General features: G+C 51.5%; 1 protein-coding gene across 1 annotated transcript; it reads right to left on the reverse strand.

The window, feature by feature from the left end:
* Window positions 1-7,134: 7,134 nt before the first annotated feature.
* Window positions 7,135-9,592, reverse strand: NEURL3 (neuralized E3 ubiquitin protein ligase 3; the record flags this gene model as incomplete). Its single annotated transcript, XM_081254196.1, has 3 exons — window positions 7,135-7,343; window positions 7,996-8,067; window positions 9,043-9,592. The coding sequence occupies 3 exons, from the start codon at window positions 9,590-9,592 to the stop codon at window positions 7,135-7,137; spliced, it is 831 nt and encodes a 276-aa protein (XP_081110322.1).
* Between the last annotated feature and the right edge of the window lie 5,527 nt (window positions 9,593-15,119).

Genomic DNA, 15,119 nt, shown 5'->3' on the forward strand with positions numbered 1-15,119 from the left:
AAAAACTCTCTGAACCTTGAAGATATTATTCCATTGTCTTTCAGCATCCAGTATAGTTGAGGAAAAGTCTACTGTTAATTTGATTCACATTCTTTGTATGTGATCTATTTTTTTCCTCCTTGGGTCTTCTCTTTACCCCCAATGCTCTGAAATTTCATCAGTATGTGTCAAGATGAAGGTTTTTTTTTTTCTTTCGTGTATTCTGTTTGGCAACTAGTATGCTTTCTCAGTGTGAAGAGTCATGTCTTTCCTCAATATAAATTTTCCTTTCTTCTTTGAGTATTCTCTTTCCTCCATTTTCTCTATTTTCCCCTGAAATTTTGGATATTTGAACTTCTGCATCTATTCTTTTATTTCATATATTTCACCTCTTTGTAACTTTGCAGTCCATTCTGTTTGCTTCCAGATCATGAATTATTTTTCAGCTATAATCTCTCTGCTGTTCAGTCCATCTAATAAGTTTTTATTTCAATGATTTAGTTTTTTGTTTCCAAGGTACCTAGATTTTTTTATGCAATATCTTTTTGCATCTAAGCCCAGGTCTGTCTGCTCTATTAACTGTATATATTTTTTCAGGTATGAAGTCCTCTTTTTGTTGAGTTGGATGCCTTTTCCCCAATGATGTTAGCTTTCCTCAAATACTTTGCTTTTCTTGGGTGTCATCTCCCCTAGAACTGAGATTCCTGGTTAGCCTGGGTAACTTGCTTGCAAAGAATAGAATATTCAGCTGTGAATTACACTGCATCTGCCTAAAGTGATAATGAGAAATGGAATGTATGTGCTGCTGGACAAGATGAGTCAACAATTAGCTTTCTGGGGCTTCCCTGGTGGCACAGTGGTTGAGAATTTGCCTGCCAATGAAGGAGACACAGGTTTGAGCCCCAGTACGGGAAGATCCCACATGCCGCGGAGCAACTAAGTTCGTGCACCACAACTACTGAGCCTGTGCTCTAGAGTTGGTGAGCCACAACTACTGAAGCCCACAAGCCACAACTACTGAAGCCTCCGCACCTAGAGCCCGTGCTCTGCAACAAGAGAAACCACCGCAATGAGAAGCCCACGCACAGCAACGAAGAGTAGCCCCCTCTCACCGCAACTAGAGAAAGCCCGCGCACAGCAACGAAGACCCAACGCAGCCAAAGACAGATAGATAGATAAATAGATAAATAAATAAATTTTATTTTTAAAAAATTAGCCTTCCGGATATAGAGGCTTCTGTTGCCTTAGGGAACTGTCAGTATCTGGGGCTTTGCCTTAATTCTTTGACCCAGACATCCATCCCCCACTACTCCTGCCCATGGTCAGACACACTGTGGCTCACTGCCTGCCTGAGATAAACATTCCTGGCTGTCCTTGTTTGTCTCAACTGGTATCACAGTTTCAGGCAGCTGCAATGTTAAACAACTGAAGCTGATGATGTTTGGCAGATGCCCTGGGAATAGGGGTTCTCCCATGGAGAGGGTTCCAAGTTGGGTTAAGTAATGACAACACCCTATAAATGAAGACTTTCCAGGGAAGTGTAGTACAGGCCAAACAGTGATGATGCTCTGGTGGTAGAGCTTTCTGAGGAGTTCCCAACACAACCTGTCCCCTCTGGTGGCTGCAAGGCTGCTGGTTTTTAAGGCCGCTGTGGAGCTGAGGTTAAAGGGATGGGAGCAGGCCAGGTTAAACCACCACAAACCCCACTGCTCTTACCGAAATTGAGTAACTTCTCTTCGATAAACCTTGTTAGCCTTTGGTTAATATCCAGAGTTCTGGAAAAGTTGAATTTTATAATATTGCCAATATTTCTGTTGCTTTTATGGAGAAATGGCTTTACAGAAGTCCTTATGCCACCACTCCAGAAGTGCCCCCTCTGGTTATATCATTTCAAAGGCTTTTCTAGGTGTTAACTAATAAGGAGGTATTCGCTGGAAGTAGGAGTAAAGTGCTACCCTCGCCTTGGAGGTATTTGGGTTTTAAAAGACACTTAAACGATGAAAAAAAGTTGTCTTAGGATCCATAGGAATCATTCCAAAATACTGGGGTGATGTGGGGGCCGCCAGGACCACCCCCCAGACCCCGACAGCCAGCCCAGTGATCTCTTGGCTGCTTCTCCTGGTAGTTGCCTTTTCCAGGGAAAGGAAGCTGCCGTATTTTGAGTACTTCCTCTAAGCTACAAGTTTCATTCATATTCACTATCCTCACAACGTACCAGCAAAGAAAATTGTCTTATTTCCACTTTACAGATGAAGAAACTGAGGCTCATATGACCAAGGTTAGAACACTCAAGGGTGGCAGAGAGGAGATCCCACTCCAGAGTGAAAGCTATTCTGGGGTCACCTAACCCAAAGTCTTGACCCTCTGGCTGGCCACGGTGCAGGGATGCAGTTTGTGGAGGGGCCCATCATCATGATTTTGAGCACAAAAGGTTCAAACTCCCTATTAGCTCTCTCCCTCACCAGTCGTGAAGCAGGAACAAGAGCAAAGTAACAGGTATGGCTTGTCCTCCTCCATCCCCCGCCACAAACACCGGCTAGGTGGCGGGGGGGGGGGGGGGGCGGTTCCCAGGTCAACTCCTCCCTTCACTCAAGAGCCAGAGCCTCTAGGAAGTCCTCACAAGTCAAGGGTGGCAAGGGCAGAGCCTGGTTGTAGCTGTAGGACTATCCCCTTCACATGCTCAGCAACATAGAATCCACAGGCCTGAGGGTCCAGACCCCGCCTAGTCCACTGCAAGCCCAGGATGTCTCTGTGGAGAAGAGGAAGGCATGTCCCCACACCCCTGCATCCTGACCAGTCCCCAGCCCTACCCACTCCCACTGACTGCAACAAAGGGGACATACACATTACAAAATCATTCATAAAAGACAAACTTTATTTTGATATCTCAGAAATTGGCAAGGAAATAGCACAATGGTAACAGTGTACTCTCATATGTTGACTCATCTTCAGATGCACGATCTCACTGGGACCTCACAACTGCCCTGCAAGGAAGGCGGGGCAGGTGACTGCCGATTGCCTTTACAGAGGACTTGTTAGAGTGACCCAGCTTCCATACAGACTGTCAACATTCTACCAGGCGGACAGCGGCCAAGATGGCAGAGTAGAAAGACCCTGAGCTCATCTCCTCTCACGAGCACACCAAAATCACAGCTATATACAGAACAACCATTGATGAAAGAGACCAGACCTACCAGAAAAGATCTTCTACAACTAAAGACATAAAGAAGGAACCATACTGAGATGGGTAGGAGGGGCGGACTCACCATATAATCAAGTCCCATGCCCTTGGGTGGGCAACCCACAAGCTGGAGAGGAACTGCAGGGGTTCCTCTCACAGGAGTGAGAGCTCTGAGCCTGATGTCAAGCTCCCCAGCCTGAGGGTCGGGCACCGAGAAGACAAGCCCCCAGTACACTTGGCTTTGAAGGCCAGCAGGGCTTAATTTCCAGAGTCCCAAAGGACGGGGGCAAACAGGGACCTCGCTCTTAAAGGGCGCATGCAAAATCCCACACACACTGGGACCCAGGGCAGAAGCAGTAATGTGATAGGAGCCTGGGCCAGACCTACCTGCTGGTCTTGGAGAGTCTCCTGGAGAGGTGGGGGCAGGGGGGCGGCTGTGGCTCACCCTGGGGACATAGACACTGACAGCAAGTATTTTGGGGCACTCATTCTACCGCGAGAACACTGCTGCTGGTGGCTGCCATCTTGGCTCACTAACAGGCCAACACAAGCTTCGGGACACCTTGGACTCCATACCCAACTGTGTCAGGGACCAGCCCTTCCCCTCACCCCACCAGCAATCCGACACCAGCTCTGGGATCCCTGGGCCCTGCAGCCAGACTCCAGGACCCAGCTCTGCCTGCCAGTAGTCTAGCACCAACCCTAGAACCTGGCTTCATCCACCAGTGGGCAGGCAACAACCCCAGAGTCTTCTGGACCCTAACTCTGCCCACCAGTGAGCCAACACTAGCCCCAGGGCCCCCTGGAGTTCCTCAGCCAGCTGCCTCATGACCAAGCCTTGCTAACCAGCAGCCAGCAGCATGTACGCAAGGCAGGGCCAACCAAGCCTGTACCAGACTGCTCACATAGTCAGCCTACCACAATGGAAGGACCCACACAGCCCTCTTAGGGGGAACCCCAAAAACATATAGCTTGGGTGATGAGAGGGGAGTACACTGCTGGGACACACAAGACGTCTCCTACAGGAGGCCACTTCTCCAAGGTCGAGAAATGTTACTAACTTACCACATACATAAAAATACAAATAGCACTTTAGACAAAGTGAGGCACCAGAAGAACATGTCCCTGACGAAGGAACAAAATCAAACCCCAAGAAGAAGAACTAAGTAAAATGGGGACAGGCAATCTACTGAAGAAAAAGTTCAGAGCAATGATCGTAAAGACGATCAAAAAACTCAGGAGAAAAATGGATGCACAGAACAAGCAGTTAGAGGTTTTCAACAAAGAGTTAGAAAATATAAAGAACCAAACAGAGACAAAGAATACAATAACTGAAATGAAAAATACACTAGAAGGAATCAACAGCAGGCCAAATGATACAGAGGAACAGATCAGTGAGTTGGAAGACAGAGTACTGGAAATCACTGCCACTGAACAGAAAAAAGAAAAAAGAATGAAAAGAAATGAGGATAGTTTAAGAGTCCTCTAGGACAACATCAAATGCACTAATATTCACATTATATGGGCCCCAGAAGTGGAAGAGAGAAAGGGGCTGAAAACATATTTGAAAACACAATAGCTGAAAAATTCCCTAACCTGGGAAGGGAAACAGTCACTCAAGTCTAGGACATACAGAGAGTTCCATACAGGATTAACCCAAAGAGGAACATACCAAGACACATTGTAATTAAAATGACAAAAATTAAAGATAAAGAGAGAATATTAAAAGCAGCAAGTGAAAAGCAACAAATAACATACAGGGAAATCCCATAAGGCTATCAGCTGATATTTCAACAGAAACTCTGCAAGCCAGAAGGCGTGACATGATATACTTAAAGTAATGAAAGAGAAAAACCAACAACCAAGAGTACTCTACCCAGCAAGGCTCCCGTTCAGATTCAATGGAGACATCAAAAGCTTTACAGACAAGCAAAAGCTAAAAGAGTTCAACACCACCAAACCAGCTTTACAACAAATGTTAAAGGAACTTCTCTAGGTTAAAAAGAAAAGGCCACAACTAGCAACAAGAAAATAATGAAATGAGGAAGCTCACTGGTAAAGGCAAACATACAGTAAAGGTAGGAAATCATCCGCACACAAAGCAAGTAGCGAGGTTAGAAGACAAAAGTAGTAAAATCATCTCTATCCACATAAGCAGTTAAGGGATACACAAAATAATTATATGCAAAATACAACATCAGAAACAGTCATTGTGAGGGGAAGAGAGTACAAATGCAGGGTTTTTAAAATGCATTTCTTTTTTTTTTTAATTGGGGTATAGCTATTTTACAATGCTTTGTTAGTTTCTACTGTACAGCAAAGTAGAGTTACCTGTGCTATACAGCAGGTTCTCATTAGTTATCTATTTTATACATATTAGTGTATATATGTCAATCCCAATCTCCCAGTTCATCCCAGCTCCCCTTTCCCCCCCTTGGTGTCCATATGTTTGTTCTCTATGTCTGCTAAAATGTATTTCAAATTAAGAAATCAGCAACTTGAAACAACCATATATATACATATATATGTGTATATATATATATGTATATGTATATATATGTACGTATGTATAGACTCATGGTAACCACAAACCAAAAATCTATAACAGATATACACACAAAAAAGAAAAGGAATCCAAACATAACACTAAAGATAGTCATCAAATATCAAGAGAACAAAACAAGAAGGAAGAAAAAAGACCTACAAAAACAAACCCAAAACAATCAAGAAAATGGCAATAAGAACACATATTGATAATTATCTTAAATGTAAATGGACTAAATTTACAACCAAAAGACATAGAGTAGCTGAGGGATACAAAAACAAGACCCATATGTGCTGCCTTACAAGAGACTTATTTCAGATACAGAGACACACAGACTGAAAAGATACATGCACCCCAATGTCCACAGCAGCCTTATTTACAATTGTCAAGATATTGAAGTAACCTAAGTGTCCATCAACAGATGAATGGATAAAGAAGTTATGGTATACATATACAATGGAATACTACTCGGCCATAAAAAAGAATGATATTTTGCCATTTGCAGCAAAATGGATGTACTTGGAGCATTTCACATAATGCTAAGTGAAATAAGTCAGACAGAGGAAGACAAATACTGTATGATATCATTTATATATGGAATCTAAAAAAATACAACAAATTAGTTAATATAACAAAAAAGCAGACTCACAGATATAGAGAACTAGTGGTTACCAGTAGGGAGAGGGAACAGGGAGGGACAATTTAGGGGTAGGGGATTAAGAGGTACAAATTATTAGGTACAAAATAAGCTACAAGGATATACTGAACAACAGGGGGAAGACAACCAATAGTTTTATAATAACTATAAATGGAGTTTAACATGTAAAAATTGTGAATCTCTACATTGTACATCTATAACTTATTAATACTGTATAACAACTATACTGCAATTTAAAAAACTAAATAAATAAACAAAATTCCACCCAGATGCTCCCTGCATCTGGTCCAGGCTCCTCAATACCCCAGGGTGGGCAGGGCTTCACCAGACACGCGCAGGTACCTTAACTTCCTTGGCCATAAAACGAGGGATCAGGCTGCCCCCTCTCTACACAAAGGCCCTTCTCACTGGCACATGTGTGTTCCTGGGACTCTGGTGTACCGGGGATTGCTAGGTTCATGGTGGCTGAACCAGGTGACCAGCCAAAAGCCTTGGCACGCAAAAATGAACCTGGAGCTAGGCAGAGGGGTGAGAACCCCACTGGCCCATTGCTGAGCCACGTTCTCCAGCCAGACACCCACCAGGGAGGTAGTTCCGGTGTGGGCAGAAAGGGGCACCTCCTCGGTCCACTGGCCCCCTCCTGCTGAGGAGGGGGAACAGCCATTGCGGCCCTGACTCCATCTCTCCACCACACCTGTTGCTAACCAGGCTTTCTGACTCTTCTCCAGAAAGAGGGCAGAGCTGCACCTCGTCCTGTGGCAGGGGCCGGGCTCAGAGCTGTGCACCTACACCAGGGCCCAGAGCAGGAGGGTCCCAAGCCGAGGTCACCGCCTCAATCTCCCAGCGACACACAGGGCATTTGGCTGTGTCCCTGAAGACCCGCCAGGCACAGCAGCTGCAGAAGTGTGTGTGGCCACAGGGGACAAGGCAGGTGTTGGCAGCCTGGTGGAAGCAGATGGCACACTCCTCTCCTGCTGTGGCTGGGAAAGGGGACAACAGAGGTCAGGGGCACCTGGGGGCAAGGGGTGGGCAGCCCACTCATGATATAACCACAGGACAGAGAACTGTGCAGTCGGATTCTGAAGAATATTACCTTGTAAGAAAATGCTCACAATGTAATCAAGTGAAAAAAGTTGGGACGAAAGCCATAAGGTACAAACATACATATCATAAGATTCCAATTTAGAAAAAAGGAAAACAAAGTACAAACAACTCCCCATATATAAGTCCACAAAATACTGGGAGGAAATCCACCTAACAGGTAATGCAAGGTTTGGGAGGTGTTTTTTTGTTTTTGTTTTACTTCCTTCTTTATCCTTTAATACGTATTTTATTTCTGTTTGGCAAATTACTATGAACGTGGATTGCTTTTTTAAAAGCAGACGGACAAAATAACATCTGTTCATGAATGTGCTCCAGTAACTTGTGAAGTTAGCCAATGTCCTAGAAGGCAGAGCTGTTAAATTGCTTTTAGGTTTCCAGGGGCGGAGCCAAATCTTTCTGGCCTAAAGCCCGTGGGAGACTTGATAGGACTTGGAAAGACTTAACTGAGTTCCCAGGGCTGGGGCCTCCCCCCAGCTCCCCTAGTGCTGGAGTCCTGGGGAGTCCCTGGGGCTTGGGGAAGCCACTCACCTTTGGGCTCAGGCAGAGCCTCATCACTGAGGACCCAGGGCATGGTTCGGGTGGGGGCGCTGACTGTAGGATCTAAGGCAGAAAGGGAAAGTCAGGGCCTGGGGAAAGCGAAGTCAGGGTGTCCTCGTTCCCCCGCACCTCCCCAGCCCCTGCCCCTAAAGCCAAGTGTCCATCCCCTTTCTTTTCTGGGGTGCAATGCTGGAGCTCCAAGCTGGTCACCCAGCCCTGTCCTGGCCGCCCCTTTCCCAGTTTAACCCAGCAGAGAATTTGTAGAACTGCAGGTTCCTCCTGCTAATCCACCCTTCCTTTAGACAGCTCCCCTTTGCCCTACTTCTGCTGCTTGAGTGGAGACCTTCAGCATTATTCACGGTCCCCAACCCAGATGTGCTTCAAAATCCCCCAGGAGGGAAAACAGGTGCTTGGGGCTCCACTCCAGACCTACCAATTCAGGTGCTCCAGAGGTGAGGCTCCAGCAGCTGTGACAAGCAGTGTGAAAAACAAACGCGCAGGGGTGTCTGGAATGCTTGTGCAGGCCCATGGAACACCAGCCCAGAATGCCAAAATTTCTTTTTATGAGTGCTCCTGTATCTCCTCCCTCTCCTGAAATCCTCTCTCCTTTCAGGTGGTCCTTGTTTCCCCACCCAGTGCCTGAACATCTCACCTTTGCCCCCCAGGCTGCCTTCCTGCTCACCTCTAACTCTCACACTTATGTTCCCTTTGCTACCACCCCTGTCTCAGCAAACGCCTACTTAGACTGCAAAGCCTAGCCCCCAAATTTCTTCCTTTGTGAAAGAGATCAGCCCTCTAACAGATGTTTGGGGTGCTGAGCACGTCTTCTCATTCTTCAGAGATGAGGCTGCCCTCCCTATGACTAGGTCTTGTCCCCAGCGCCCATCTTCATACCCTGACATGAGCTGATGGAAAAACTGACGGCATATGAATGAAACAACAGTTCTCCCAGCGGCTCTGGATGCAGGTGAAGTACCGCCCGACCCTCCACCTCCTCCCGCCCAGGGGAGGAGCCTGGGTCCCCACCCGTGGCCTCACCCAGCAGCTCGATGGCCTTGGTGGTCCCGTACACGTCCATCACGGCCCAGAGCGGGGCGCCCATGAGCACGCCCTTGCGCAGCAGGAGCCGGGGGCCCGCGTTTACCTGGGCGAAGAGCCGGCCCAGGCGGTTCACCCAGAAGCGCACCACGTCCCCGGTGAGCCCGCAGCCGTCGGGCAGCATGGCCGCCCACGTCGGGCCCTGCTGCTCCAGGTCCGGGCACACGAAGGGCGGCAGGCCGGGCGCGGTCACCCGCTCGGGGTTCAGGCGCGTGAAACCCACGCGGAGGCCGCCAACCCAGCCGCGCTCGTGACACAGCACGCGCAGCTCCACGCGCTCTCCAGGCCTCACCGGCCGATGGCTGAACACGATGCCGTCACGGAAAGTGGCGCGCCTGCGCGCGGTGCTCCGCTGCGCATCCAGACGCACCTGCGCGCCCACGGCCTCGGCGTGGAAACGGAGCGCCTCTCGGGGCATCTCGGCGTCTGCGGGGGCGGGAGGTGTCAGTGAGGGGCGGGGCGGGCCGGACCCACGGGCTGCAAAGGCCATCACAGCACCCCCCCTCCCAGGGGAGGGGGCGTTTCCAGCAACCCTCACTCCCCGGTGCCACTGTCCCCGCTCTTCCCTCCCCCCCACCTCCCCCCCCCCCAGTGAGGAACCCGCTTTGCCTGTCAGAGATCTTAGTTCCCTCAGGAATCTCCCCAAGCCTCAGTTCACCTCCCGTAGGGATGATGTAAAAATTAAAGGAACCGCAGTTCCTTTAATGGCAGCACCGGCTCTGGATACCCGGTAATGGCTATTATTGCCGTTAACTAGAAAGAGCAGGTTTTAGACCGGTAGACAGAATAAGACCCTGGTTTTGACATATACACTTATACGTTCACTATATACATGTATATCTCATCTGTTTCTAGAAACAGCCTGAAAGGAAATGGGCTGACATGCTGCTTGTGGTCATCTCTGGTGTTGTGTTTTCCTCTCTGCTTGTGTGACTTTCTGATTTTCCCACAGAGAACACACGTGACTTGTGAAGCCCATGGCCCCCAAAGAGGGTGACTTTCTTGTCCTGGGAGAGAAGGTGCCTGGCAACTCCCAATCCAGTGAGGGGGCAAAGCCTGCAGAGGGGGAGTCCCAGGTCAGCCCCTCAGAATCGTGGGCTGGGCCCAGCCAAGTCCTGGGTAGGCTTTGAAATCAGGGAATTTCCTGACCTGACTCCACTTGGCAGCCAGGAAGGGTAAGTTCCTTGCTGGGCAGCCCTTTCTCTCAGCCCCAGAGGCCTGGAGGAAGCTGGCGGAGCTTCCTGCCCCCAGAACGGCTCTTAGCTCTGTAGGCCTTATCTCTCTCCCCGTCCCCTCCTCCTCCCCTCCTGGCCCTGCTCTTTCTGGGTTGGAAGAGGGAAATAGAAAATTAAAAGAGGTGAATTCAGTCAAAACTTGAGCCAGGCAGTGGTTAAGAATCCCCCTGCCAATGCAGGGGACACGGGTTCGAGCCCTGGTCCGGGAAGATCCCACATGCCGCGGAGCAACTAAGCCCGTGCTCCACAACTACTGAGCCTGCGCTCTAGAGCCCGCGAGCCACAACTACTGAGACCACATACCACAATTACTGAAGCCTGCGTGCCTAGAGCCCGTGCTCTGCAACAAGAGAAGCCACCACAATGAGAAGCCCGGGCACCATGACAAAGAGTAGCCCCCGCTCACTGCAACTAGAGAAAGCCCGCACACAGCAACGAAGACCCAACGCAGCCAAAAAAAAAAAAGAACACTTGAGCCAGACCCCATCCCCAAGGAGCAAGGCCCTTCCCTCCTGGCCCTCGTCTCTGACACCCACATGCCTGCAAGTTTCCAGCCCAGCACAAGGGACACCCTTAAGGTCACAGTGAATCCATCCCTGACCTCCAAAAGGCCAAAGACAAGCCTGGCATGGTTCCTTCACCCAACGTGTGAGGGACAAGTGCTCACCCTGGCTCGGGGGGCCTCTGAACCCACGCTGCTATGCAAGCTCACCCCTCCCTCAGCCTCACCCACGGCCCTGCCCACGCCACCACCCCTTCCTGGAATGCCCTGGTCTCTCCCTCCCTTCCCAAAGGGTTGGCCCACCAACCCTTGCTCCTCCAGGCTGTGCACCAGCAAGGGAGGCCCAGAGAAGGCACAGATGGTGACCAGGAGCCAGAGCTGAGGGTCCTGACATCAGGCGGACCTGTCCTTGCATCCACTCAAGTTGCTGGGGCAGCCAGGAGACCCTGTGAGGGGAATTAGGACCAATACCCGGATTCTAGCCGCGGCTCTGCTGCTGACCTAGGCTGGTCACTGCCCCTCTGGGTTTGGTCCCTTATCCACAGTGGGAATGATATGCCTGACAGCCCAGGCCTGGAGTCTCCAGGTACTTGTCTGGGGATCCTGAATGTGAGGACTTCATTGCCCACCTGCACAGGCATCGGGCTGGGCGCGGGGGGGCAGGTAGGGGCTCCTGATGTAATCAGCCGTAACCCACCCTGGAGGGTGGGGGCCAGGCCCCTCACTTGGCTGGGTCACCGCCCATCCCTGAGGTCGGGACTGGAGGGGAGCCCTGGAGCGGGCTCGGTGTGGGTGGTGAGCAGGGCCCTAGGCCTCTCCGTGCACCACCGCATCCCACGCTGCCACCATGCAGCAAGAAAAGACCCCACCTGACGGCGGTGAGCAGCAGGGGCAGAGCTGGGGTTCAAACAGGGATCACCTCAGCCTCAGCCAGTGCAGCCCCTGCAGGAAAGGGGCCCACCCTCGGGTCGGGGCGACGGGAGACCCATCAGGCCCCGCTCTGTGGCCCGAGACGGTAGCCAGTGGAGATGACCCTGGCCGACAGCTGACTCCCCTCCCTCGGCAAGGGGTCAGTGGATGGAGTCCCCCCCAGTCCCCCGCACAGCTGCCGTGGACAGGGGCTGACGCAGGCAGGATTGGCTCTGGGGACAGTGGGATGGGGGATGGGGGGAATCAGAGGAGCCAGGGAAATCGGCCTGTGGGAGCTATGTCCTCGTGTCACCAAGTAGAGGAGGGGGCTGAGAGGACACAAGTGCTGCACAGGACACCAGGGGCCAGTGGACTGTGCTCCCTTCTCTCAGCTGCACAGGCCGAGGTTGAGTGGCACTGACAGCCACCCTTGTCCTGCTGGCCGGGCAGAGAGTCTGCAAGACTGCATCCACCTGCGGGGCCCCTTCCTCTGCCTTGCATGGAGCTCTGTGCCTGAGTTTGGAGCTGGCTCTGGGTGGCGTCTCCTTCCACTGGGCGGGCTGGCAGGACTCCTCCCATTCTTTGACCCAGGCTACCCAGTCCCCCCTGCTCCTGGGCCGGGGAGAGGCAGAGGTGGGTACAGGCCAAGTGTGGCTCTCCAAGTAGGCCTGTCCCCAGCCGGCTGGGCAGGGGGTTGTGAGCACCTCATGCCCGTAGGTGGCTGTTCTACTTATCAGCTGCATTTTCAGGCCGGATCCTGAGGCTCCATAAGCTGAGTTGCCCATGGGGGACCCTCCCCAGTTATGCCACCTGACTCCTTCACTCTCCCACCATGCACTGGGCTTGGCAACAAGGACCCCCTGGGCTGCTGGGGCGCAGGGAACACAGTCATGGCCTTTTGGATGTCCCACCCGCTGGACAGGTGGATTCCAATCCAAGAATCTTTGCAGCAAGGCTCTTGGAATCTAAGTGACCTAGGGTCAGCCCCCCATGCAGTGAGGACCTCCCCGGATCTTCTTCATTGTCATCACCGCCCCTCCAGCCATCAAGCCTCTCCTGGCACCGGGCACCTACTAAGTGCTTACAGTCTCCCCACCACCCCACAGGGAAACACTCTAAGGAAACGGAGCATGCAGAGGTGTTCGTGCAGCCAGAAGTGAGGGATCCCGGGCCCGCACCCCTGCGCTGCCCCCTTCATGGCACCATCATTGCCTGGAATCCAAACACAGTTGCCGCTGCAGCAGCAGCATTGGCAGTGGCGGCTTGGCCCTGCCCTGCGCCCAGGCTCAGGTGTCACCTGCTGCCTGGGAGGGAGGAGAGTCTAGGCGCTGGGAGCAGGAGTGCGCCGTCTGGATCTCTGCTGGTAAAAGACAGGGTTCTCCATCTCCTGCCCTGCACACTAAGGGAGCGCTGTGGCCTCAGGTGAGGCTGGCAGAGAACCATGGTGCCTGGTGACCTTGTGGTCTGTGCTTCTGGCAGCTCTGTAACCGGCAAGGTGTGTTGCTTGGCCCCCAGCCTGCGGGTGAGGAAACTGAGGTCCCAGGGAGAAGTGACTCACCCAAGGTCCCACAGCTCCATGGGGGCAGAGCTGGGACCCCTGGTCTTCCACCAGGCCCCCTACACTCTACCCTGTTCCCACCCCAGCCATTCTTCACTCTGCACAACAGGATCCGAAGGCAAATGGGTCATGTGGGTCGTCGTATCACTGCAGGGATTCTGGACCCGAGTCACTCAGCCTCTCTTGGATTCTTGCAAGGAAAGGAAGTTCACTACCTCGCTGCCGCCTAATAGCTCACTACCTAGGTCAGCCCAGCCTGTATCAGAAACTCCTCCTGAGTGATATTTACACTGATTATACCTCTGCCTCCCGAGACTTCTTCCCCAGCAATAACACAGAGCACCCCCTCTGCTTCTTGCACTCCTGGTCCAGGGACCAAGCTTGGGGCTCCCACTTACCAGCCTGGGAGCAGATCTGAGCCCCCATCAGCCTGGGATCCTCGGACACTGGTCCCTGGGTCTGAAGAAGGCCAGTGGACGGGTTTCCAAAGGATTCAGCAGGTCCCCTTGTCATGGGCCAGGATTATATTACACTGTTGATGATTAATTAGAGATTGCAGTCACAGGTTGCCATATCCAGGGAATTTCCTGATGACTTCCCCTGGCTTGCAACAGGCCTGCTGCAGCTGGCTGGCCTGGAGGAAGCAGACACTGACGAGATGGCCTGGATAGGATTTGGCATAGATTTCTCTCTTACTTTTGGCCAGTTGCTCTCAACCCGGCTGTGCATTATAATTGCCTGAGTCATGTTAATAAGTACCTGTCCCCAGACCTGCCCCCAGAGACCTTGATGCCAGTGGCCTGGGGTGAGGCCCAGCACCGGCATTTCTAAAAAGCACCCCAGGGACTTCCCTGGTGGTCCAGTGGTTAAGACTCCGTGCTTCTACTGCAGGAGACACGGGTTCGATCCCTGGTCAGGGAACTAAGATCCCAGAAGCCGTGCAGCGTGACCAAAAAGTAAAAAATAAAATAAAATAAACAAAAAACAAACTCATAAAAATAAAAGCACCATGGAAGATTCTAATATACAGCCAGGGTAGCAATGATTCACTGCTACTGACCCCAGCATACAGGAGGTGCTTAATCAGTGTTGGTGAAGTGGACTGAATTGAATTAGCTGCATTCCAGGACCTATGAAGTTGCCCCAGGCCCAGGTCTCCGGCAGAGAGGAGAGGGCCCAGCAAGACGGAATGGGAGAGGTGTCGATCGCTCCTCAGCTTTGCTGGAGCTGGAATTCCACTTCCCAGAATTGCCCACAAAACGCAGAGGGTCCCGCAGGAGGTCACGCCCAAGGCCTTGCTCCCAGGGTGTTAGAGGTGGAAGAGAGGTCAGAGATCTGCTGCCCTTTCCGTGAGAGAAACTGAGGCTGGTGACGGGAAAGGGGCTTTTGCTCTAACAGAGCGCTTCTCAGACTGCAATGTGCACATGAACCTAGCGCGGGAATCTTATTCAGATGAAGATTGATTCAGAAGCTCTGGGTCACCTGTGGGATTCTGCTTTTCAAACAAGGTGGTTCTGCAGACCCCACTTTAGGTGACGAGCCCTAGGTTAGTTTGGAGGCATGCAGGTACCCTGACCCTTGACCTCCAGGCTAAGGCCCTCCCAAGACCCTGGATCAAGGCCATGATCAGTGACTACTCTGAACTCGGCTGAAGGGGTGGATATTCCCCATGCCTGTCCCAGAAGGACACGGGGACGGACGGTGGTGCTGTTGACTGGGCTGGGGAGTTTGATTGGGGGGCGTGGGGAAGGGTGGGTGTTTGGAGACCCAGATTCTGTCCCCTGTGTCAGTTTGCCCTCTCTTACCCTCCCTG

This window comes from Mesoplodon bidens (assembly GCF_964165515.1).
Source record: "Mesoplodon bidens genome assembly, chromosome: 14".
In the NCBI taxonomy this organism is placed as follows: domain Eukaryota; kingdom Metazoa; phylum Chordata; class Mammalia; order Artiodactyla; family Ziphiidae; genus Mesoplodon; species Mesoplodon bidens.